Source organism: Rhinopithecus roxellana, chromosome 16 (genome assembly GCF_007565055.1).
Source record: "Rhinopithecus roxellana isolate Shanxi Qingling chromosome 16, ASM756505v1, whole genome shotgun sequence".
Taxonomy (NCBI): Eukaryota; Metazoa; Chordata; class Mammalia; order Primates; family Cercopithecidae; genus Rhinopithecus; species Rhinopithecus roxellana.
In genome coordinates, this window is record NC_044564.1 from 105214325 (window position 1) to 105239107 (window position 24783).

Genomic DNA, 24783 nt, shown 5'->3' on the forward strand with positions numbered 1-24783 from the left:
TTCTAGTATTTTGCCCAGGATCTATATTTATTATCTGTGGGAATGTTGGCCTTTAGATTACACCACCATACTGGAAGAGAAAATTTCATGTCTTTGCTTTGCATTTGCCGTGAGCTTACGTGAAATGCCAAAACTGCCACCACCACAATGAATCCTCTCTTTAACATTCACATTGTACATACTGGTTCTTCTTTAACATTCACATTGTACATACTGCTCATACAGGTACTTTTCTAAAATTTATTCTATACAATAAATACAAATATTCAAGCTGTCAGTGACATAGTATATCTTAGGTTCTGGAGACTGACAAGATTTGTTACATGGGCCCTGACACTCCTAATTGTATTATCACCCTGAGCAAGTTTCCTAACTTTTCTGCTCAACTCAATTCCTCAATTATACCATGCTGACAACAGTATTTACCTCACTAGGTTACTTTGAGGATTAAATATGACAATATATACAATGTGAAAAATGTAAAAGAGCTTGGTAAATATTAGTTAACTCATATTACTGCAGATGTGTGAAACAAATGTCCCCAATCCCCTTAATAACTTCCCTCTGATGAAAAAAAATTACAAAAATTTAATACATGTTTGAGGATTGTCAAAGATCAAGATTATACAAGATAAAAATCAGGAAAGCATACAAGCAGAAAATTTTTAGCAGAGAAAAGGAAATGAGTACATAAGCCAAGATAGTCAACCTCCCAAATTATTTTTTAAACACTGGCTAAAACAGTAATGAACTACCACTTAATAACTATTAAATCAGAAATATTAACAGCAAGTACTGACTAATTTGCATACTATGGTATACTTTAATGTTGACTGTGTGAATTGATAACTGTTTTGGCACAGTTTGTGATACATCTGAAAGGAAAACAAAAAACTGTATTTGATATTAGACTTTTTGTAACTCAACATTTACAGCATTATTTCCTCTCCCCTCCACAGTGGACAGAACTAATTCCAGATTCAATCCTTTCCAATGTGTCCCACAGTATCAATTACTGCATGTTTTCTGACATCTCATATGCATGTAGAATGAAGGGTGAGAAATGTCAAGCCCAGGGCCAGGAAGTACAGCCATATATCAGGGAAAGTATGATAATAATACTAAGGAAATAACACATGGAAGATCAGATTACATCACGTCAGAGCTTTTATGATTCAGTTTGGAGTCACTGTTCTACTGATGATGTACCTAAAGACACTAAAAACTGTAGATAGCATTCTCATGGTGTTTGCTAGTGTCATCTTTCAAGTTCTAAAGGAATTTCATCCCTTTGAACTGGAAAGCGGAAGACACAAACAATTATCCAACTTTTGAGTTATTTTGGTGGAACAGATGGATCAATTTATTTATATATATATCAGATATAAATATATATATTTTATATATATCTCAAATACATATATCAAATACATATATATATGTATCAGACTCAGGGAAAAATAAATTTGGTTTAGTCTACAGGCTCCTACATTCTTGTTTACCAATAGGCTGTTGATGACTGGATTATGAAAAGGCTGACAAAAATCTTGGAAAATATTAACAGACTTCAGATAAACTTGCAGCAGATAGTACCACACAACACACCTCCTCCTAAGCTTTTATTTAAAAATACTTATAAAGCTTAAAAAAACAAAAACATTAAAGTCGTAGAGACCAATTATTAAGCATATAGGAACATGATATTCATGTATCATTAACATAAGAAATCTTTCAAGATCTGTTTTCTATCTCAGTCTAAATCAGGGGTCTGGAGTTGTGTCGTTAAAAAACTAGCCTCAAACAGCTCTGTGCATGCATAATAGCTTTATATGTGTTCCCATTGTTGGTCCAGTTACCTGATTTATAATTCTTCCTTACCTGAATGACTTTATTAGAACAGAAAACACATTAATATTGCCTTAGGAATTAAATCAATTAAACACTGATGATCAGCTACATTTATCATGTAATTTAATCTGCTTTTTTGTATATTAGCTTTTACATATGGAATTGGGTATCTCAGGATTCCTAATATATAAAAGACCTGCATAAGAAAAAAACATTTGATGATATGCATAAAATCACAATCACAATAATTGGACCATAATTAGACTGGTTAAGAGATTAGGAATATATGCTCATTTGTAAGTGATAAGTGATTATATAAAGAGAAAACATGGGTTAAGTAACATAGTAACATTAATTTTTTTATATCAACAAATTACTTATCCCAAGTCCTTAAAAGTTTATGTTTAAAAAAACAGGTCAAGATGAAGAAATAAACTTGTAGTTTAAACTTCCACATGTGCTCCTTTGGGTGGTTTTGCCTTGGATTTTGCTTCCTTTGAAATCTTTCCATTTTGACATTGAGTAAATCTGGCTACTGTAGAAACACCATCCACAAACTTGGTTTTGAAAAGAACGTTTGCATTGTTGAACATACCTTCTTTTAGTGACACTACGATGAACTTAAGGAAAAAAGAAAAAAAGTATAAAAAAACTTTTTGTGATATACTTGAAGTTTACTCCTTTACACTGGGCATAAGAATTGTTTGGAGATAATTTTGATTTTATTTCTTTAGTTATATGAGGCACCTAAATGAATACTAGCTGTCCAAATTGTTTTAGAAGTCTCTTAACTAGGAGTGGAGTCCCCAGAGTTGTACAATGCATAATTTATGCAAGCATATTTGGCAGCCCCAGGTCCTACAGCAACACTGTAATAAAAACAAACTGTTCTTAGCTTCAGAGGCTTTGTTCGACTTTTTAGCCATGAGAAATTAAATTCCCCCATCAAGTGTCACATGATTTTCTGATACCTGAGTTAAATATTCCTGAGACAGTTTTGTTTTGATTGTACATCTTGTACATCTTTATGGCAGCTAACTAGAGAAGACAATTGTATTAACCCTAAATTAATTCTGTATTATGACTAAATTGGAATCTCCCTCATGCTACAACCAACATTTTTAATGCCTAGGTCTTTCTTTAAAAGGAGAGTGAACCTTTTTTCCTTCTATACCTATTTAAACATAAGTTTATTTAAATAAATATACAATACTTTAGTATTTATCAACCCTAAATATCTTACTAACATTGACTACTACTAAAGAATGGTTTTAGAAAAATAGTCTAATTAAACTATTACTGGAACTTTTTTTTTCTGGTTCTTACCTGAGAATGTGTGAAATGAGTACGCAGCATCTGTCCAATGTTTTGGGTATGAGAAAGATCCAAGGCTGCATCTACCTCATCAAGGATATAAATTGGAGCAGGTTTGAAGAGGAGCATTGACAGTATTAATGACAAGGCCACTAAAGACCTAAGAAAAAGTCAGTAGAAGAAAAGCCATAAAAATTTGATTTTACCACTTATCAAAACACTGAAGCAAATATGTGATCCTATTATTGTGAATACAGATTTATCTGAAAGGTAGTCATATAAAAAAAGAATCTTGAGTTTCAAACTTTAACAATTATGTTGTATTAAAATACTTTTTATTTTGGCTTTCCATTTTTCCTCTTTTCAGAAGCATGCTATTTTCAGACAATTTTAATACTGCCATATTACGTTTGGCACCTACTCTTAAGATCATGTTAGTTTTGAAAGTTCTTTTTTTTTCCTTCCCCAGTTGGCTCATTAGAGCCTAGGTAGCAGGTGAGTAAGGGCTATGGTCATTATTTAAGACAATAACTATCGTCTTGGTAACAGTAACTGGGTGAGATGTCATTTTTCAAACTTTCATAATGTACACGCTTACGTAAGTATGCATATATACACAAAAACACACACACAATCTCTATATTTTTGGTACCATTTGCGAATAAGTTGTATGGATGATGGCCCATTACTCTAAGTACATCACTGCCAAAAATTCAAACAATCTTACGTAAAATTCATAGTTACACCTAATCTCAGGTTCCACAGCACTATTTTCAGTTCTCTTCTAGCTTACTGCAGCTTATTCTAATCTGGTATGAAGAATCATAATAATATTTTTTCCTTAAAAATAATTTTTTTCCTTAAAAATAATTCATAAAATATCTTATTTTAATATAAAATATTTATAATTACTTAACATTAGACTAAACATTAGAGTAGCATTTGTAATATTCTGTAACTTCAAGTACATCTTGGCATACAGTACTAGAATAGCCAACTCAATGCTTGCTGCATTCTTTTTTATTTTTTGAGAGTCTTGCTCTGTCACCCAGGATGAAGTGTAGTGGCACTGCAAACTCTGCCTCCCAGGTTCCAGCAATTCTACTGCCACAATGTCCCTAGTAGCTGAGATTACAGGTGCATGCCACCACACCCAGATGATTTTTGCAGTTTATTTAATAGAGACAGGATTTCGCCATGCTGGCCAGGCTGGTCTCGAACTCCTGACCTCAAGTGATCCACACGCCTTGGCCTCCCAAAGTGCTGGGATTATAGGCATGAGCCACTGTGCCTGGTCCAAGGCTTGCGCATTCTAATAGGGCTATTTATTAAGAAATATATAAGTAGGGAAAAAATGTGTGCACAAGCAGAGAAAAATTCCTAGCAAATAAATAAATAAATAAATAAAACAGTATCATCAAAATGAAATCACAGTGAGACTGTTAATCACCTCTATAAAAGGGAGCTAAAGTCATTCAGCCAACCTAAAATTAAGTTTGTCTTTCTCTGTGATGAGTGCCTCAAGTACTGAGTTTTAAACTTAATCTTTAACCCTTCAGCATAGCAGAATTTTTTTTTTTAACTGCCATGCTGGATAGTGGTATATCTAAAAATAACTTTATAGCACCTTAATTATGGAAATAATTTATAGGTCCCAGTAAGAAGAGAAGCATACATTTTCTATTTTCCTCAAAACATTTTCTAGGGCTTCGGCAAATATAGCTAAAGATACTGGGAACTAAACTGTGGAATTCAATTTTTATGAACAGGCAGCAGGTGCTGTATTTTTTATTCTTATTTACAAATTTTATAAAAATATAAAATATATTTCTACTCATAAAAATGATATAAGGGGTCATAAGGAACATTAACAGGTGTCTATATTTTCTACATACATAAAAAAAGGGTTACATGATGGTATTACAGGACACAGAAGAACAATTCAAAGCCTATGGATTATATACCATGCCGGAGAAAAAAACAATTACTAAATTAATCACTAATTTCAATTATGTGAATATTCATTCACAACCTTCTTTTAGGAGGTTTTAATTAATTGGCTATCCTGCAGGTAAGACGTGAGGACATATGACCTTTTAGATTTCTATCACTATGCTGACTTTCTGAATCACTGTGTAAGGTTGGAAGAAACTTTCCTGAACTCCAAATCCATGTTATTTTCCAACACTCTTCCTTCCTTTATGTAGATCCAAGGTTCCATCTGGTATCATTTTCCTTTTGCCTGAGAACTTCCTTTAACCTGTAGTATGGTTCAGATGTTTTTGTCTGAAAAGTATTCATATTGCCTTCACTTTGAAGAATATTTCTGTTAAAGAAACAATTCTAGTTGATATGTTTTACTTTCAGCACTTTATGGATGTTCCAGACTTCTGGCTTACATATGTAGCATTTAACAAGAAGTCTAAAGACATTTTTATTTTTGTTCACTAGCATATAGTATATCTCTTTTCCTCTAGCTGATTTTTTTTTTTTTTTCAGACGGAGTCTTGCTCTGCCGCCCAGGCTGGAGTGCAGTGGCCAGATCTCAGCTCACTGCAAGCTCCACCTCCTGGGTTCACGCCATTCTCCTGTCTCAGCCTCCTGAGTAGCTGGGACTACAGGCGCCCGCCTCGTCGCCTGGCTAGTTTTTTGTTATTTTTTAGTAGAAAAGGGGTTTCACCGTATTAGCCAGGATGGTCTCGATCTCCTGACCTCGTGATCCGCCTGTCTCGGCCTCCCAAAGTGCTGGGATTACAGGCTTGAGCCACCGTGCCCGGCCTCCTCTAGCTGATTTTAGGATTTTTCTCCTAATTACTGGTTTTCAGCAGTTTTATGTATCTTTTGCTTTGTTATTTTGTATGTGTTTCTGTTTATCCTGCCTGAGCTTGATAGAACTTAAGTCTGTGGGTTTACAGAATTCATCAAATCTGGAAAATATGGGGCCATAATTTCTTCAAGTATTTTTCCATCCTCCCTATTCCTCTCCTTTTGGAACTCTAGACAGCTTCCCTGAGGACACTGAAGCTAGTTTTTTTTTTTCCCCCTCCAGTTCTTTATTTCTCAATGTAGCTTGAATAGATTCTGTTCTATTGCTATGTCTTCAAATTTACTCATCTTTCTTTTACAGTATCTTATCTGCTGTTCACCTCATGTAGTAAACTTTTTTTTTAATCTCTTGAAGGTACACTTAATTCTTTTTAGTAACTTCTATTTCTCTCATTATGTTCATGTTTTCTTGTAATTTTGGAAATGATTAATGTAACTCTAACTTGCTTCCTACTTTCATGCCCTACTTTCATCAACTGTCATTTCAGAGTCTGTTTCTACTCACTGCTTTTTCTCTTTAATTTTGATTACCTGCTGGACATTGTGGTTATGTTGTTTAGCATCTCAATTTTTTTTTAACCTTCTTTAAAGAACACTGGCCTTTGTTGTGATAAACAAGTAACAGTTTGATCCCTTCAAGAAATCTGTTCAGTTTCTTAGGGTGTGTCTACATTAGGCTTCACTTCAGGGACAGTAGAGACCTAATACCAAGGTGTAGCACTCTAGGGCTGTGCAAAATTCTCATCTGTCTTTTTTAACTTAGTGAGGCTACTGACCTCTGTTTGGGCACCTGAAGTCCAAAAACTGCCACTAGAGAGAAAGCCAGAGTGAACACAGGGCTCAGTATTTCTGTTTCATCTTGTCCTGGACTATTCATTTTCTAATATTTGAAAATACATTTTTAAAAAACATTTTGTCAACTTTGTCACCTATTTTAATCAAATGTTTTAACCAAAATGTTTAGTCTTATATATTAGGCTCCTTAAATTCTATATGCAAAGGTAGTTAAGCAAATTAAAACACAAATACAATTGTAAGGTAATGAGATGAATTATAATAAAGTAAGAGGAATGAAAATTATAATATAGCAAAGTGATTCCTCACCTCTGACCACCACTGAGTTCAGTTAGGTTTTCTTTCCAGGTATTTCCTAAGGCAACCTTGAACTCCAGACCATCCAAAACAGTTTGACCCTCTGGTGGTGCAAGCATAGCATTAGCACCAGGCAAAAGAGTAGAAAAAATAGAGCCAAAGTCCGTGTTCACCTGGATTTAAAAAATAAAAAAGTTAAAACATTAGGATGCTTTCCAAGAAGAATCAATTGTTGATACATGTATATATGCATATATGTATATGCAACACAGCAGGTCTACTTTGTCTACTACTGTAACTCAGGGTTGACAAACTATGACCCATGTGAAAAATCTGGATACGCTCATTCATTTACAAAGTGTCTCTCATTGCTAGTGATACAACAAAATCAGGTAGTTTCAACAGAGACTGGATGGGCTCCCAAGCAAAAAATATTTATTATCTGGCCCTTTACAAAAATGAAGTACTGAATCCTGCTCTAATTTCCAGGGGAACTAGAAGGCACACCTCTAACTCTATCCAAAGTTTTGACACTTTTGTAGAACACACTGTAGGAATCCTCAAGATACACACAGTTGTATCACATGAGGAAAAAAACACAAACTAGAAGCAAACACAAAAACAAAACTCTTTTTGGAATAAACTGTTCTCTTATAAAACTTTTCTTTTTCCTGTTGACCAATATAAGAAGATGGGTCTAAAGGCCTAAGCAGATCAGTGTGAGGCCCAGGAGAAAAAGGGGCATGAAATCAAAAGACCAGATCTGTTAAAGGGTTATTTTCTATATGGCTCATCTCCTAGCCGAAGAGGATAAGCTGTTGAGGACCAGAAAATAGGATTAGATCCCAAGAGATCTAATGTTTGGCCTGCCCCTGTCTTGTCACAGAAGGAGACGAGATTTAGGGCCAAAATCCTAGCTTGTAATAGTGTAATTTTTGTTCATACGCACTTGATTGATGATTTGGAAATCTGGCCATCTGTCTTCAAAGACATGACTAATATTCTTAGTTCAGCAGTCAAACTTGAAAGTCTAACACACACACACACACACACACACACACATACACATACAAAAGGACTTGACAGCCAAGTTCTCTAGAGAAATCTCCAAATTCAAATGCAGATATACAATATTCAAATGTAAATATACTTTTTAATGAATACTTAGTGTAACAAGAAAATCTCATAGACACAAGCAGTGCTCCTAAATACAGATTTACTAAGTAACAAACATTTTAAGAGCAGGTACACAGCTGCGAATAACATCCTACAGAATGGAAGCAGGTTCTAAACCAAGTAGGGGAGAGGCAGCTTCAGGACCAAGAGAGAGGAATGCTACTACACCTGAACATAACCAGGGACCTAATGTGAAACTTCCTCCAAAAGAGAATGGACACAGAAGAATACAGTCCTATGCTACACAGAAATTGAGTTACATTCATAGACTGATACAAAGATGAAATAAAAGAGAATTCTGCAAGTCCAATAAGGCTATGAAGGAAACAAACCAAAAACAAAAGAAACCTAGAATACTCTGGCTTTGTCACTTTGTCAATCAAGTATGCCTGAGGCCAGAAGGAAGAATATAATGCTGATAACAGTACCTACTTCATTAGGTTATTGTGAAGATTAGATAAGAAAATTAATTTGAGAATAGTGACTGGCATATAAGAAGCACTGAATAAATGTTACTACTGGCTTTGCAAGAACCTTGGAAATTAGGGAAGAGCAGGATATGTTTAGACAATAGATTCTGATTTGTACTAAATCCAGGAAAAAAGAAAACAAAACTTCTCAGATCCAGTGTTAAATCGACATGCTGTACAACAATAATAGAGTCAGCCTTTTGCTTCCATTTTTAAGACAAAAATAGTACAGGGAATAGAGCACTGAAAATAAGTCTTAGAAAAGAAAAAAGCAAGGTGACTAAAAGGGATAACTGTGCCGCATTACTGAAGATAGAATTCCTACAGAATTACAAAGAGAAAAAGAGGCAAGGTGCCCCATTAAAACCCAGAAGGCACAGGTTTGCTAAACTACCAAACAGCACAGTAACTCTATGTTTGGAATCTTTGAAGTAAGAGTCTTCTGCGACAGTAAGAATGGAAAAACTTCCACATGAAAGGCTAAGGGATTATCCTATAGCAGACAGATACATGAAGTCAGGGAAGTAGAAGTAACAGCAAAGAAGCCTGACATCTGCCAAAGTTGTCATAAAACAAAATGGAATTGGGATTTTGTTCAGTAAGCGTTCTATAAAAGAGAATACTAAACTTGGCTTGTTTACTGTCCAATTCTTAAAGGACAAGAATGCCAGGATCTGGTAATAGTCAAGTCTGAAAAGAAAAAATGCATTTAAAAGTCTGAGGTTTTAATTAAAGTGTGAATATGTGCCTCATTCAAACACAGATCAGCCATTTCAAATTTCTCATAGAGTATAAATCCACTGATATTTTTTTCATCCTTGCTACCTCATATAAAACAAAACATAATATTCTGGGGTTAAAATACCTTTTGCCATGCAATATTTAGGGCTTGGTTTTTCTTCTGGTCTAGGTCTTCTATAGTTGTAAGAATTTTGGATTTGTCATTTTCTACAATTCTCTTCTTCTTCATCAAGTCATTATACTATGAGATAAAAAACATGGTTAACTGGGAAAACATAAAATCTCTTCTATATTCCGGAATTCAGTCAGAAATAAACAGGTTTCATTATTTTGATATATAATACATACATTCCTATTTACCAAAAAGATATAATGCACTAATAATTATATATACTCTTATAAGCATATGCTATACATATACTATATGATTTGTGTGTATATACATACTCTTAACAAAATTAGGAATAAAATCATCCATATGTATATAACAAAATTAAATTGCTAGAAGACTTTATAAGACAAGTCCTTAAAATATTTTGACTCCACTAATATTCCCTTATCTCCTTAGCAGCCAAGGCAAAAAAAAAAAAAAAAAGTGTTATATATAAACTTAAATAAAAGTAGCCCTGAAAGCTCTCCTCTTAAGGTCAGCCTTAGCAGTGACATGAATAAAATTTTGATCCTTCACCATGATGTATAGGTCCCACATAAATTGGACCTTTTTTTAAAAAAAAAAATTTAAGTTCTGGGATACATGTGCAGAATGTACAGGTTTGTTACATAGGTATACATGTGCCATGGTGGTTTGCTGCATCCATCAACCAGATTTTAAGCCTGTATGTATCAGGATAAGGGGAATTGGACCTTATTTATCCCTTGACTTTATGGCATTAAACTCCTCCCCAGGTTCTGGCCATATGGTCTTTTACAGCTCCTTTGAACACAATAAGCTCACTATTGTCTTATGGCCCCTGCACTGTTCTCCCTTCCTGGAATATTCTTTCTTCTGACCTAACGGTTGCCTGAAATTTCAGCTCAAATATCATCACTTTAAGAGTAGTATTCCTTTGAGCAAGGCTGTAGAGGGATAATCATACCATCAACAGCAGTGGGACTTCCTAAAACTCTTCCTAACTCATTTCTCCTCAAAGCCCTGCATTTCACATTCACCTTTAAAAACTCTAGCCAGTCCTGATGTCTTCCTTGCTGTCCCTCTTCTTTATAGCCACGTTCCCCAAACCTCCTATGTTTTTATCTTATTTTTTCATGAAAATCCATATAATTGCTTATGTAGATGGATATAAAACACAAGAAGAAAAAGAAGGCCATCTGCTGATCAACAATACAGGCTTCTCCTCTGGTAACAGGATGGGAGTTGATAAATTCTTTTGAAAAAAATATTAGACTCAGGTCTCCTCTAACAGAAGTAAACAAGTAAAAGTGAACAAGTTTCATCATATTATGCAGATCAAATTCAGACCAAAGTTTTCCTTCTATAAATATGCCACATATATGCAAAGTTTTAATGTAGAAATGAAAACCAGCAGGAGCATTTTATAGAGAGATCACAACACCTGCATGATTCATGTTTGGTATCTAACATAATCTAGACTCTTGGTGCATATATTCATGCCAATAACAGTTTAAAAAAAAAGTTATGGTAAAATTTCTTAATTGTGCTATTATCAGTGTTGCAGATTTCTCATGAATTTTACTCTATGATTTGCAAATTCAAACAGAATTTTGCAGAATTAAGGAAGTTATGGGGCATTAATATAAAATTACTAAGATAGTCATTTCTTATGGCTATCTTAAGAGTAGGGAATGCTTCCCCCACTGGGTTTTTCTAGTGATAGGTCCTCCCAAGTTCATCACTAAATGACAGTAAACTCCTTTCCCAGACTCAAAGTTTTGTCAGGTTAGGGGAGATGGATAACACTATCGAGTAATTAAGAGCATTAAAACTGAGAAGAGGTTGCAGGATTTACAGATTAGTGAAACAGCATTTATGTATGTAATGGTTTTAGTCATTACTTATATAACAGTTTCAGTATACAGTGGAGTCAAGAGAACGACAGCAGCATACCCTATTCAAGGCTTTTCAATGCAACTGAAAGAAATGACAGAAATGTGAGGAATTATGTTTGACAAAGAACAAAAGCCAGTGGAAAAGTCATTCCAGGTGTAACAGAATGTAAAAACCACTAATGACGCACAAGAGTAATAAGAAAAAAATGACAGAGAAAAAGGAAAGCAGAAAGAAAAGCATCAAAGACATCTGCAAAAGGTTAACTCTAATAACTCCATCAGGGGTCATACAGAGCTATCAATGCTGGTCATGTTCTAATGTGGCCAGATATTCATAGGAAATTGACTTACCCGCTCTTCAGCTTCTGTCAATACATTCATAGCTCTCATATTGACATTTCTTCCTAGTTTCTCCTTCATTTCTTGCAACTTCTGAAGTCTCTGACCAGCTTCTTTAGGGTTGTTAGTTTTGAAATCATAGGCACTATTGGGTTGGCCAAAGAGGTGTCTCTCTGCATTAATCCAGTCATAATCTTTCAACATTTTGGATACCTAGCCACATATAAAAATAGATGGAGATCTACAAATGTTTACAAACCAATATGTATAAGCCAGTTTCTTAAATATTTAATACTTTTGAATCAAATACTGAAGATGAAAAAACCTTCAATGACTGATTTTTTTGTTTGTTTGAGATGGAGTTTCACTCTTGTTGCCCAGGCTGGAGTGCAATGGGCAACCTTGGCTCACCACAACTTTGCAACCTCTGCCTCCCAGGTTCAAGTGATTCTCCTGCCCCAGCATTCCGAGTGGCTGAGATTACAGGTATGCGCCACCATGCCCAGCTAATTTTATATTTTTAGTAGAGATGGAGTTTCTCCATTTTGGTCAGGCTGGTCTCGAACTCCCGACCTCAGGTGATCCACCCACCTCGGCCTCCCAAAGTGCTGGGATTACAGGCGTGAGCCGCTGTGCCTGGGCGACTCGTTTTTAAAATGAGTTTCATTACTGACAAGAATAAAGATGAATATTTTTACGTGGAGCACAGACTACAAAAACAAGACATTGCATAGCAAAAGATCTTCCTATTACGTTGGCATTAAAAGAGCCAACTCAGAGAAATTTTTACAAAGTGTACGCAAAACACCTCCATTAGAATGAAATGGAAGTCAGATAGAACTCCTTTAGAATTTAGCAAATTCTACCTACTGCTTCAAAAAACAACTTGTAATAAGTTAAAATTCCTTTAATACTTAAGTCATAGATTTGATAAAATCATGGAAGCCTAATGCTGACTGAGACCTAATGATTTTTCTCTCAGAACTATATTCTAAGAAACTGCCCTAAACATGGACTCTATCCCTGCTCCCACCCCTCTGAAAAAGGCACAGGATAATACTTCATGTAATACAACTGATTATACAGTTCAAATTATAGTGCTTAAAGAAGACTTTCTTCTACTAGAATTATGATTCATTCTCACTGGCAGAATCCAATCCTTGTTAATTTTGTTGACTTGTATTAATTCCATGGATATGGTCTCAAATGTAGGCCCCAAAGTAGAATTATCATTTCAAGTCTATCTTCCTCTTGACCTGTAAACTCTCTGAAAGCATTCTATATCATTCATTCTGTATATGTGTTGCTCATCCTTATATTGTCAGTGCCTGGCACAGGATCTGATTATTAGTAGGTATGTATAAATCTTTGATAAACTATGTTTTTCAAAGAATCATTGACTTCTTAGCAGACCCACTTGCAAGTCCCTCCTTTTACTCTTTCAATGGTAAATAAAATCTCCTAGCAATCACCAGTACTAGCATTTTCAGTTACCAAAACACTATTAGCAGTAACATTGCCATTGGTAATATTTCAGTCAGTTCACTAACACTAAGCTAATGGGAAATCAATAGTAATAAAGTGGGAGATTATAATGTAGCCATAAAAAATGTTTTTTAAACCAAGTTCCACAGTTCTTTCAGAAGAGGGGAAGATTGTTTTGTATGTTCTTGATCTTTCTGAAGTTAAAGTTCATGTATTTTTAGGATGCTTAAAAAAAAATATCCCGGACATTAAAAAGGTGCCAAATTGTTACACACTCGTAATTATTAACACCATGTGAATGCAGCTTCTCAACCATGTGAATGCAGCTTCTCAACCAAGCAATGAATTTCTACAAAAGCATGTGTTCTCTTTAAAGCACTGAAGTAAGGGCGCTGTGACACATGAAAGAAGGAATGTGTCTTCTGTGGGATAACCTCAAAAACATAGCTGCTTGGCAAAACATCAGATTTTTATAAAGTGGCAAATACTGACAGCAGTGACACTCATAAAGACATGTGGAAGCCAATTCAGTCCTTTTTTTAGGTTACCTGTATATATAGTTCTGTGAGTTCTTTAAATTCAATTTGAAATAAGGTAGAGAATATACATCATTATTACTAGCACAACAGTAATTAGTTCTATCAACATTTGGAGGTAAAAAGTTATTTCCATGGGAGACCACTAAACATTTGGTAACTACATCTTGTAGATGGGAACAAATATCTAAAATTAAATCTAAAAATAAAACATTTGTGCAATTTGTTGAAAATTAGCATTGTTGAAAAGCAGTTAATAGCTGCAAGCTCAAATTTATGCCAGGTTGTAATTTTGCCATTTATATTTATAGATTTCTCCATCAAGCAGTTTTCTAAAATTTTTCAAGAGCTCAGTGACAAAAATTTGATTAAGTATAAAAAATGAACACAAACGTACCTTTGCAGCACCATCTTCAGCCTCCCGTTTATGTTTGCTGATGTTGTGGTCTAATTCCTTAATTTTAAGCTGAGAATCATTGTTTTGCTCCTTGTGTTTTGCCACTTCTGCATATTTAGCTTTAATTACAGTGTCTTGGGCTGTTATTACCTCTTTTTGCTTGGTCACCTCTTCTTGAGCTTTATTTACTGACTCCTAAAACAAAAAATAAAAGAAAATATGTGGTGAGGTAACATGTAAATAATTTTAATCTACTAAACAGTTATCTGACAGATCCCTGGGCAAGATGTCAATGTGATTACAGGCAGAGAGAAGATCACCTAACCCTCTATTTTATATCACCATTAAAAGGACTAATGAATTGATACACAGAAGAACACTTGGATTACCCCTGGAAAAAGGGTTGGGGTACAATGCTCATGCTGCAAATGACAGCGTTTCTGCTGGATATAATGTAGATGGAATCAACCGGGTGAGGAAGAAGACTGCTAGAGGCTAACTGACCTATGAGATCCCCAAACTGGCAATTCTGGATGAGTAAAAGCTATTTGTGCCTCATTCTCTCATGACAATGAGTGAAAAGACTGAGAACACCAAAGTCAAACATCTTAAGCTAATGTTTCATAAAAAGATTATCATTTTCAGCTTCTCCAATTTGATAAGTAAATCCTACCTTATTTTTAGCCACCTCAGCTGCCATTACTTCAATCTGACTTTCATAGGATTTGATAGCTTCATTTACAGCTTCAAGCTGTTGTTTGTAAGATGTATGCTCTCTCTTGAGCTCTTCCAGTTCCAGAGTGATAGCTTCAACTTCCTATAAAAAACAACAGTATTCGGGTATTCACATAGGTGATTAACTACTCAAGAACAAGTATGTACAGGAAAATTAAATAAATAATCTCATGCAAGTTAAGACCCACAGCTTTGTTATCACTCAGCTACCAAAAGTACAGGTTAAGCTGCTTCCCCAGAAAAAGAAAGTTTATTTTCCTGTATTTAAAAAAAAGTGTAATTTGTATAGGCTGAAAGAACTCTGCATAAATTATATCCTTTATCATTTATTCCTACAGGGAAAACAATATAATATTCTACATAACAGATGAATTAGTGGAAGTAAACTTTAAAAACAAAACTGTTCAATGTGTAAAAAGTTTCTCAATATTATTCTTTCCCACTGTAGCCTTCATTTCATTAGAAGAGCAGTCCCCAACCTTTTTGGCACCAAGGACCAGATTTGTGGAAGATGATTTTTCCATATGGTGGGGGGCAGGGAGAGAGTATGGTTTCTGGATAAAACCACCCCATCTCAGATCATCAGGCATTAGATTCTCACAAGGAGTATGAAACCTAGATCCCTTGAATGCACAGTTCACAAAAGGGTCTGCAATCCTATGAAAATCTAATACCACTGCTGGAAAATCTAATACCACTGCTGATCTGACAGGAGGTGGAGCTCAGGCAGTAATCCTCATTTGGCTGCCATACACCTCCTCTGTTACTGGTCTGTGGCCTGGAGGTTGGGGACCCCTGCATTAGAAAATACTTTGCGCAGCTATTTAATGGTAAGAATCTTAGAGTGGGCTAAAAAAAAAATGTGCGGGAAATATATTTAGGTGAAATCACATAAAAGTGATTAAAAACCTAGGTTCAAATTCCAGCTTTGATATTAGCTAAAAGATAAAGTATCATCAGTTTACAACTGAATGACACCTTGTAAATATAACATGCTTTGTCTTTCATCATGTTCTCACAGTGCACATTCATTTAGGTGCTTACCAAATAAAAATGTCAACTTGCTGAATCTCTGATATGACATCCACAGTATCAAATAGTCCACTCCTGAAGAAAGGCCATCCGCTCTTGAAGGAAGCATTTACCAATGGTCAACTTTGGCCTTTCCTTAAAATTAGCATCACCTACTCACAACTATGAAATACTAGATTGCAGTGTTTTCAGAGAAAAATACAGATTAAATATCCCTTATCCAAAATGTGTAGGACCAGAAGTGTTTCAGACTTCAGATTTTTTTTTTTTTTTTTGGATTTTGGAATATTTGCATTATACTGACTGAGTATCCCAAATCAAATCTGCTCCAATGAACATTTCCTTTGAGCCTCAGATCAACACTCAAAAAGTTTCTAATTCTGCTGTATTTCGGATTTGAGATGCTTATCCTGTATATTCCTTTGACTTGTAAGAAGCATAATTTGCTTCCAAGGAACACTGGTCCCTTTTAGATTTTGAGATCAATTGTGATGACTAAGGTCAACCAATGATGCTCTACCACCTTCAGCTCTATGTTGACTTTAAAAGGTTGGTTCAATTTCAAAAAGAAGTTATTACCTGTTGTTTTTCTTTCATCTTCTTGCTAGATGCATCTGCCTTTGTTTTGGCACAATCCAGTTTTTTCTGAGCATCCTTCAGTTCTCGCTCTCTCTCAGCTTCTGCATTTTTCATTTTATTTTCCAATACTTCATATTTTTCTTCTGCTTTTCTTTGGATTTCTTCAGTGGTTTTCAAAGTCTCCTCACTTTCCTCTGCATCACAAAGTAGGCAAATGTTGCTAAATTAACAGTTATAGGTAAAAGTTTACAAATTCAACTTTTAATAGAAAAAATGGTTTGGAAAATTACAGGCTACAATTTAAGAAAATTAACTATCCCAATGATATTCTAGAAATGGTATAATGAAACACAGATCCTACCTAAAAGTCATATTTGAATTATCTAAAAATCTGTAATGAAATCATTTCTTCTGCTATGAAATTGAACTTCACCTACAACCATTCTTTTACAAAGGTATTGAAGCAACCTATTTAAAACAAACAAACAAACAAACAAAAACCACGGATTATATTTTTAACGCAACTGTATGCTTCCTAAAACCAGAATAGTATAACTATGGTATTTTTCCTGTAGTTGCTGGAAAGTGTATAAATTCATAAACAAGCTTACTTTATATTCTTTGCCTATTTTATACATATTCAGGGAACTTCTCATTAAAGTTGAAAATAATGTGACAGTAGGATACAGCAAAGGAAAAACATCCCCAAATTTGTGAAAGAAAAAAATAAGGCCAGGTGTGGTAGTTCACGCCTGTGTAATCCCAGCACTTTGGGAGGCCAAGGAGGGCGGATCATGAGGTCAAGAGATCAAGACCATCCTGACCAACATGGTGAAACCTCGTCTCTACTAAAAATACAACAATTAACTGGGTGTGGTGCTGCACACCTATAGTCCCTGCAACTCAGGAGGCTGAGGGAGGCACCTGAACCCGGGAGGCGGAGGTTGCAGTGAGCTGAGATCGCGCCACTGCACTCCAGCCTGGGGACAGAGAGAGACTCCATCTCAAAAAAAAAAAATAAAATAAAAAATAAATAAAAGAGCAATACTGAATGAACAAGTGTTGCTGTAACAACTGAAGTATACTGTTTGTTAGTGTTGGGACCCAGGTGCAAATAACCTTGGAAGTCGTTACTGCACAATTTCTTATGCTACTTTTCATTGCAGAAAATACCATTAAAATATTAGTGGAGATAAAAACTTTTGTATAACAAAAATATTATGAACACAAAATTAAAAGACCAGTACACAGCCAAAAAAGACAGTAAAAGGATATTTGCAATGCACATAACCTACAAGAAATTAGGACTCTTAATGAGAACACTGGGAAAAAAATCATGAGCAACCCATGGGCAAAAGAAATAAATAGAAAATTTACAGAAGTATAAACCCAAAGGTCCAATGAACATATAAAAAAGATCCCAAATTCCAACAGCAATTAGGGAAATGCTAATGCATGCGATCTTTTCACAACCAACAGATTTGGAAAATTTTAAAAGTCTGGAGAAAAAAAAGAACTTAGAGAAATGAAGACTTTCATATGCCACTGGTGGACATGAACATCGGTAAAAATGAACAGACCTTTGACAATATATAATAAAGATGAAAATAACCATACCCTAAGACCTAGAAATCCCATACTTGGATTTTCCCTAAATAAACTTTATCATATGTATCTTAAACATAGCACAGGTAGAGAAGATACCTAAGGTAAGGTAATGGATACAAATAAAACCAGAGATTAAGCATGGGCTGTTTTCATCTTACCAATGGTTTTTTTAAGGGCATCTAATTCTTCCTGTTGCTTGTGATATGAGCTTTGCTGGAGCTTGGTTTGTAATAAATCTGCCTCTTCAGTTTTCATCTCCCACTGCTGTTTTAGTTGGCGATACCTTACAAAAACAGAAACATGTAAGAAATGACTGTAATTTCTCTAGTATTTGAGAAATACATTCAAACTTCAGATTCTTACCTAAAATAAACTCATATACATTATAAACCATATAAGATGCTACTGGTTACAGGAATAATTTTGATGACTTTCAAGTTTCTGAGGCACCAATTAATTCATTTAGATATAGTCATTGAAGGTAAACAACTCTAAATGACTAAAATCCACAATAACTATTTACACTAGAAATATTTAACAGCTAGGTTTCCTTAAAAATAATCCCTCTTGCTAACTACAAAGAAAAAAAAAACAACTACTCACCACAAAAAATGGTTATAACAATTACATAACATTTCAAATTTAATTATCTATTAACCTCATTTTCAAATGTTAATAGTAATGTTCCCTACTTTTAGTGTAAGAAAATCGTTTTGAACTTAGTTGTTTTAAAACGCACCTTCTTGAAAACTTTGTAATTCAATCCCAGTTCTGGATGCTTAGTCATTTCTTTGAAAGGTATTTAGCTAATTCAGTTGCAGTGAAATTTCAAGTTAATATAAATTCACAAAGTACCTTGTCACTAGAAATTCATGAGGTTTGAGGGAAAAAAAAAACAAAACTTATAAAATATAAATACTACCTTGAGTATTCCTGACTGAAGCTATACTTGACAGTACTTAATAATTTTAACTTCAAGTTAATTTAAAAATGTGGAGTATAGAAATATTTGTTTAAAAGATGTTACTTTCCTGATATGGTGTGAAACAATGGCTTTAGCTGATCCTTCCACCATTCTCATTTTTTTTCAAAATCTATTTTCCTTCCTTGACCTCAGTGACACAATTAGGAAAGAATTCAATTCTGCAGAACAAATGATCCAATACTACTGAACAAAATTAACAGTTCTAAGCCAAATGTAACTAACTACAAACTCATCACCTTGTTAGAGCTTCCACATATCACAGAAAAATTTTGTTTTACTCTTCTCACAGAAAAAAATTCATTTACTTTATGGTAAATTTATATTCATGAAGGTAAAATGCAGGCCTTTACATGTATGTGATGTTTGAAAGTAAACAGGATAGAACACTTGAGGCCAGGAGTTCGAGACCAACCTGGCCAACATGGTGAAATTCCATCTCTACTAAAAATACAAAAATTAGCCGGTGTGGTGGCAAGTGCCTGTAATCCCAGCTACTTGGGAGGCTGAGGCAGAGGTTGCAGTGAGCCGAGATCGGGCCACTGCACTCCAGCCTGGGTGACAGAGTGAGACTCCATCTCAAAAAAAAAAAAAAAAAAAAAAGAAAAAGAAAACAGAAAAACTTTGATTCGATTTGTATCTTTGGTCATCCTGACTATGAAAATCTTGTCCATATTTAGCGTCCTCAAAAGTCTTGGTGCCATTCTAAGCTTTCATAACTACAGAATTTGAATGCTAAAAACGTACCCCAAAATAATCATTTCAACATTTATTTAGATTTTTTAAATTGTATTCAGTATTGTGAATTCTGAATAAAATCTTTTTAAATCAGTCCCTATTTGTCATCTTCAGAAATACTGGAAAAAATTACAATTAAACTTTAAAAAAAAAAAAAATTTTTTTTTTGAGACAGGGTCTCACTCTGTCCCCAAGGATAGAGTGCAGTGGCACAATCTCAGCTCACAGCAACCTTGAACTGCCCAGCCTCCTGAGTAGCTGAGACCACAGGCACATGCCACCACGCCTGGCTAACTTTTTTGTATTTTTAATAGGGACAGGGTTTCTCCATGTTGCCCGAGCTGGTCTTGAACTCCTGAGCTCAAGCGATCCACCTGCTTCAGCCTCCCAAAGTGCTGGATTACAGGTGTGCACCACTAGGCCTGGCCAAACTTTCAAACAATGCACTTTGTTAAGTTTGTAGCTCTTTTAACTCATGAGGCTTTCAATTCAAGTGGGGACTTATTCTCCCAGATAACCACAGAGCCAGTTCACTCACTCTTGTTCACTCACTCACTCGTGTATTTACTCAACAATCATGTCCACAGTGAGGCTTTTCTTGGTCACCCAATATAAAATTTTAACATGTCTTTGCCCTAGATAGTTCCTATCTCCTTTCCTGATTTACTTTTTTCTTCTTAGAACTAGTAACATGTTTTACCAATTCATCTTTCTTTATTGTCTGCTTCTCCAACAAGAAAAAAAGAGATGAAGGCAGGGATACTTATCTGATCCCCAGCCCCTAGAAGAGTATGTGGCACACAGGAAGCACTCAGTAAATGTTTACTAAGTGACACAAAAAGGTTACATTAGCATGATCCCAATATTGAAAAATAAAAATACACATATAACTCTATTATACTAAATAGAAACGATGTTGGAAAGTATTTATGTATCTTATCCATACCTATACAGAAGAAATACTGTAAGGAAACACAGTGCTGATATTCGACATGAACTTGTTTACCTGCTCATAGGCAACCTAGCAGATCCTTGATATAGGAAGGATGGTCACAATGCTATTAAACTTACTGTGGGCACCTGATCAATGCTATACTCTATCATTTTAATGTCAAATCAGGAAATCAAGTAACCTCTGGTATCAGACACCAGAGTATCTAAGGGTTTCCCCACCAACCCTATCCAAGTGCTAGTGTATTTCTCAGCAGAAAGAATGGAATATTTGAATGATTTTTTTTGTTTTGCTTAAATAGATTTTGCTGATTTCTTAAGACATCTCTCTTATAAGAAAAAAAAATAGATAAATGGTTATCAACTCACAATTTAATCAATTTTAAATAAACCAAAAAATATGAGAAAAGTCAGAAGCTGTATTTCTGCAAATAAAAGCAAATTTTCTATCATTTTCTACAATGCAAATCTTTAATTTAGAAAATGTATATACAGTTCTTACTTTTCAGCAGTGTTTTTAAGACCTGCTAATTCCTCCTCTAGAGCCCGCAGCTCATTCTCTTTGATTCTCAGTTCATCCTGAACATCTTTGAGTTCTTGAAACTTGGTTAAAATAGAAGCCGCCTGGGATCGAGCACCTGAGAGAGGCAAATTCAAACAGATCTTCCACATTGAGTTACCAGGTATACACTACACAATTAAGAGAATTACACTCAAATCGATTCAATAGTAAATATTATAGTGAGCTTATGAAGCCATGGAATTCATTCCATCACCTGAACCTTAGAACACAGAGAACTCATAACAGATCCAAGAGGTTGTAGTAGGTATTATTTATTCAAAATAACCACTGCCTTGTATACTGGGCCCATCTTCCACCCTCTGACATTGGACTTGCCTATGTGATTTGCTCTGGCCAATGAAATGGAGAAACGTGTCCCTTCTGAAAGTAAGCTTTAGGAGGCAGTACATAATTTACCATTTGCTTTCCGTTTGCCCTGAGAAAAATATGTTCAAGACAGGGAGGGACTGCTTCTCCTTCACAATGAGTCCCAGAATGAGAACAGCATTGAGCAGAAAGGCAACTGATCTGCAGCAGATGTAGCATTCACATGAAATAAATTTGTTGTAAGCTAAGACTGGGGGGCTGACCTAAGTTCTGATACAGCGCAGCAGGCAGAATAAACCGATTTCACATTATACAACTATAATTATCTGGCAGTGACAGGCTGAGGTATTATGTGGACAAAGAAACTCTGCAGATTTGATGGAAGAATGCTAAGGTCAATTAAAAATGCTGTTTAAACACTTGGTAATTAAGATATGGGGTTATTTCCTATCCCATAAGTAAAAACTTCAAAAGCATCTGAATCAATAAAATCTAAAAAGTTTCTTCTCTTGTAGACATGTAATAACAGTCTCTTTTTATCTTCCATTTGCAGATACTAGTCATTTGACTGTGTACTGTAGAACCTAATACCTGCATGGAAATCATTGAACTGGCTATTGTTTTCATGGCCTAGAAAGACATTAAGTCACTTGATACCTCAAATGGCTTTATGCCGTTTACTGGGTTAAAAACACAAACCCTGAAATCAGACTGCTGCGATTCAAATTCTGAGTTCTGCAACCCTGTAGTGAGTTATTTAACCACTCTGTATCTTCATTTCTGCAACTGTATATTAGAGATGATAATACTATGCCTACTTCATCGTTGTTATTAAGAATTAATTCTTATTTAAAGCCCATAGAATAGGGTTTTATAGAATGATAGACATGTTCTGTATCTGCATTGTCTAATTATCCATTAATCATTTGTGGTTATGGGCTCTTGAAATGTGACTAATGCAACCAAGGAAATTACTTTTATTTAACTTAATTAAATGTAAAGAGTCACATATGGCTAGTGGCTACTGTACTGGACAGCATAGTTGCAGAACGTTGGTATACAGTAAACATATTCAGTGTTTGTTATTCGATTGTCTTGACAAAGATCTGCAAACTCAGTGTGGCAAATACTAGACCAAGAAGAATACGATCACTGTCTAAGAATTCCTTTAAGACATTAAGGTACCATTTCAAGAGCAGGTTTAATTTTTTGTTTAACTTTTGACAGGAGGTAGGCGGCACTGGCAAACACACAAATGAGAAGTTAACATGTTTCCTGAAGGAAGTGGGTAGTTGGGCTAAAAATGTACTTAAGAAAGGCCTCTTCCTATTTACTACAAAGAATTGTGAGGACAAAAGGATATAAGTCGGGCGCGGTGGCTCAAGCCTGTAATCCTAACACTGTGGGAGGCCGAGGCGGGTGGATCACTAGGTCAGGAGATCAAGACTATCCTGGCTAACATGGTGAAACCCCGCCTCCACTAAAAATACAAAAAACTAGCCGGGCGAGGTGGCGGGCGCCTGTAGTCCCAGCTACTCGGAGGCTGAGGCAGGAGAATGGCGTGAACCCGGGAGGCGGAGCTTGCAGTGAGCCAAGATCGCGCCACTGCACTCCAGCCTGGGAGACACAGCGAGACTCCGTCTCAAAAAAAAAAAAAAAAAAAAAAAAAAAAAAAGATATAAAACTTACCTCCACTCAATGTCCCATGAGGATCAAACACATCCCCTCCGAGAGTTACAGTTCTAGTCATTATCCTCTTATCAAAGGCCACTTTTTTGGCATTATCCATATTGTCACAAACAAATGTTGTTCCAAAGACAAACTCCATTGCTTTCTGAAGTTCTGGCTTATATTCAACCAGGGAAAGAGCCACATGAACGCTGTCAGGGCCAACCTGTGGGACAACAATAGATACGCCACAGTACATACTACTTCTTTTCCTTTCAGGTATTATTTTATAAACTAGTAAGAACTGCTGTAATGGAAACTTAAGTAATACTTACCTAGCATTAAAATTCTTTCTGAACTTTCTAAAAAGCTATGTAAACCCCAAAGTTTCAGGAAAAAAAAATTGCAGGTTTAAATACTGAAAGATCTATCGCTAAGTAAAATATTCATTAATAGCTAGTACTGGGCATCATGAAAGTTTCTATCAATAAGGAGCCATCACCATGTTTCTAAGTGTCCATTATCAAAGTTGACTGGACACAACTTTCTTAATGATGGTACAGATTGAGTATCCTTTATCCTAAATGCTTAGAACAGAAGTGTTTCAGTTTTCAGATTTTGGTATATTTGTACTACAGTGGTTGAACTTTCTAAATCCAAAATGCTCCAATGAGCATTTTTTGGGTGTCAGAGTTTTGATTTTTGCAAAATTTCAGTTTTTGGACTTTGGAGTGCTTAACCTGTAATTCCCAGATCAACACAACTATATGAAAATTTTGTTTCAATAATCAGGAATTTGGTTTCACAACAAATATTTTTTCACACAAATGAAACATGCTAGAGCAGTCATCTGCCAGTTACAGAAATAAAAACACAAGTAATGGAGAGTAAAAGTAATTTTAAAAATCCCTCAGTCCTCTATTTTGATCACAATGCTTCTTCTCAGCCTTTGTTTATAGACGCTACCTCTGCCATCATTTTAAGAAAAAATAAGCATCTCTTTTAGAGCTTAGTATCAGCAGTGGCAATCACAACAAAAGAAGCTCTGTGTAACGTATGTTCAGTATTGTTCTTTGATGTGGCAGCTACATCAAATAGGTCTGGCTAAGGGATCTGAGGCAAAGTATTTTTGCTGTTACTTGAAATCCCAATTTCTTTCTAATGCTGGGACTTGACGTATGGCTGAATTAACTTCCTGAGCCTTCTGGACTAAATGGTGATTCTTCAAGTAAAGAAAGTACCAACCAAAAACACCACCTTTCAATTACTCAGCACTCATCCTCCCTCTCCTGATAGTATACATATCAACACAACTATATTTTGAAATCATTTTCATTGAAATCTTCTGA

General features: G+C 35.3%; 1 protein-coding gene across 6 annotated transcripts in view; it reads right to left on the minus strand.

Annotated features, from left to right (window-relative positions):
- Positions 1 to 229: 229 nt before the first annotated feature.
- Positions 230 to 24783, minus strand: part of SMC2 (structural maintenance of chromosomes 2) — a 47992-nt gene continuing 23438 nt past the window's right edge. For all 6 annotated transcript variants that reach the window (XM_030920235.1, XM_030920232.1, XM_030920231.1 and 3 more), the window contains exons 15-25: positions 23456 to 23660; positions 21380 to 21515; positions 18365 to 18489; positions 16599 to 16792; positions 14926 to 15069; positions 14253 to 14447; positions 11847 to 12047; positions 9592 to 9708; positions 7093 to 7253; positions 3175 to 3322; positions 230 to 2468 (exon numbers count right to left, since the gene is read on the minus strand). In XM_030920235.1, the coding sequence (XP_030776095.1) occupies positions 2292 to 2468; positions 3175 to 3322; positions 7093 to 7253; positions 9592 to 9708; positions 11847 to 12047; positions 14253 to 14447; positions 14926 to 15069; positions 16599 to 16792; positions 18365 to 18489; positions 21380 to 21515; positions 23456 to 23660 (1803 nt within the window). In that variant the 3' untranslated portion in view covers positions 230 to 2291. The remainder of the gene's footprint in view (positions 2469 to 3174; positions 3323 to 7092; positions 7254 to 9591; positions 9709 to 11846; positions 12048 to 14252; positions 14448 to 14925; positions 15070 to 16598; positions 16793 to 18364; positions 18490 to 21379; positions 21516 to 23455; positions 23661 to 24783) is intronic.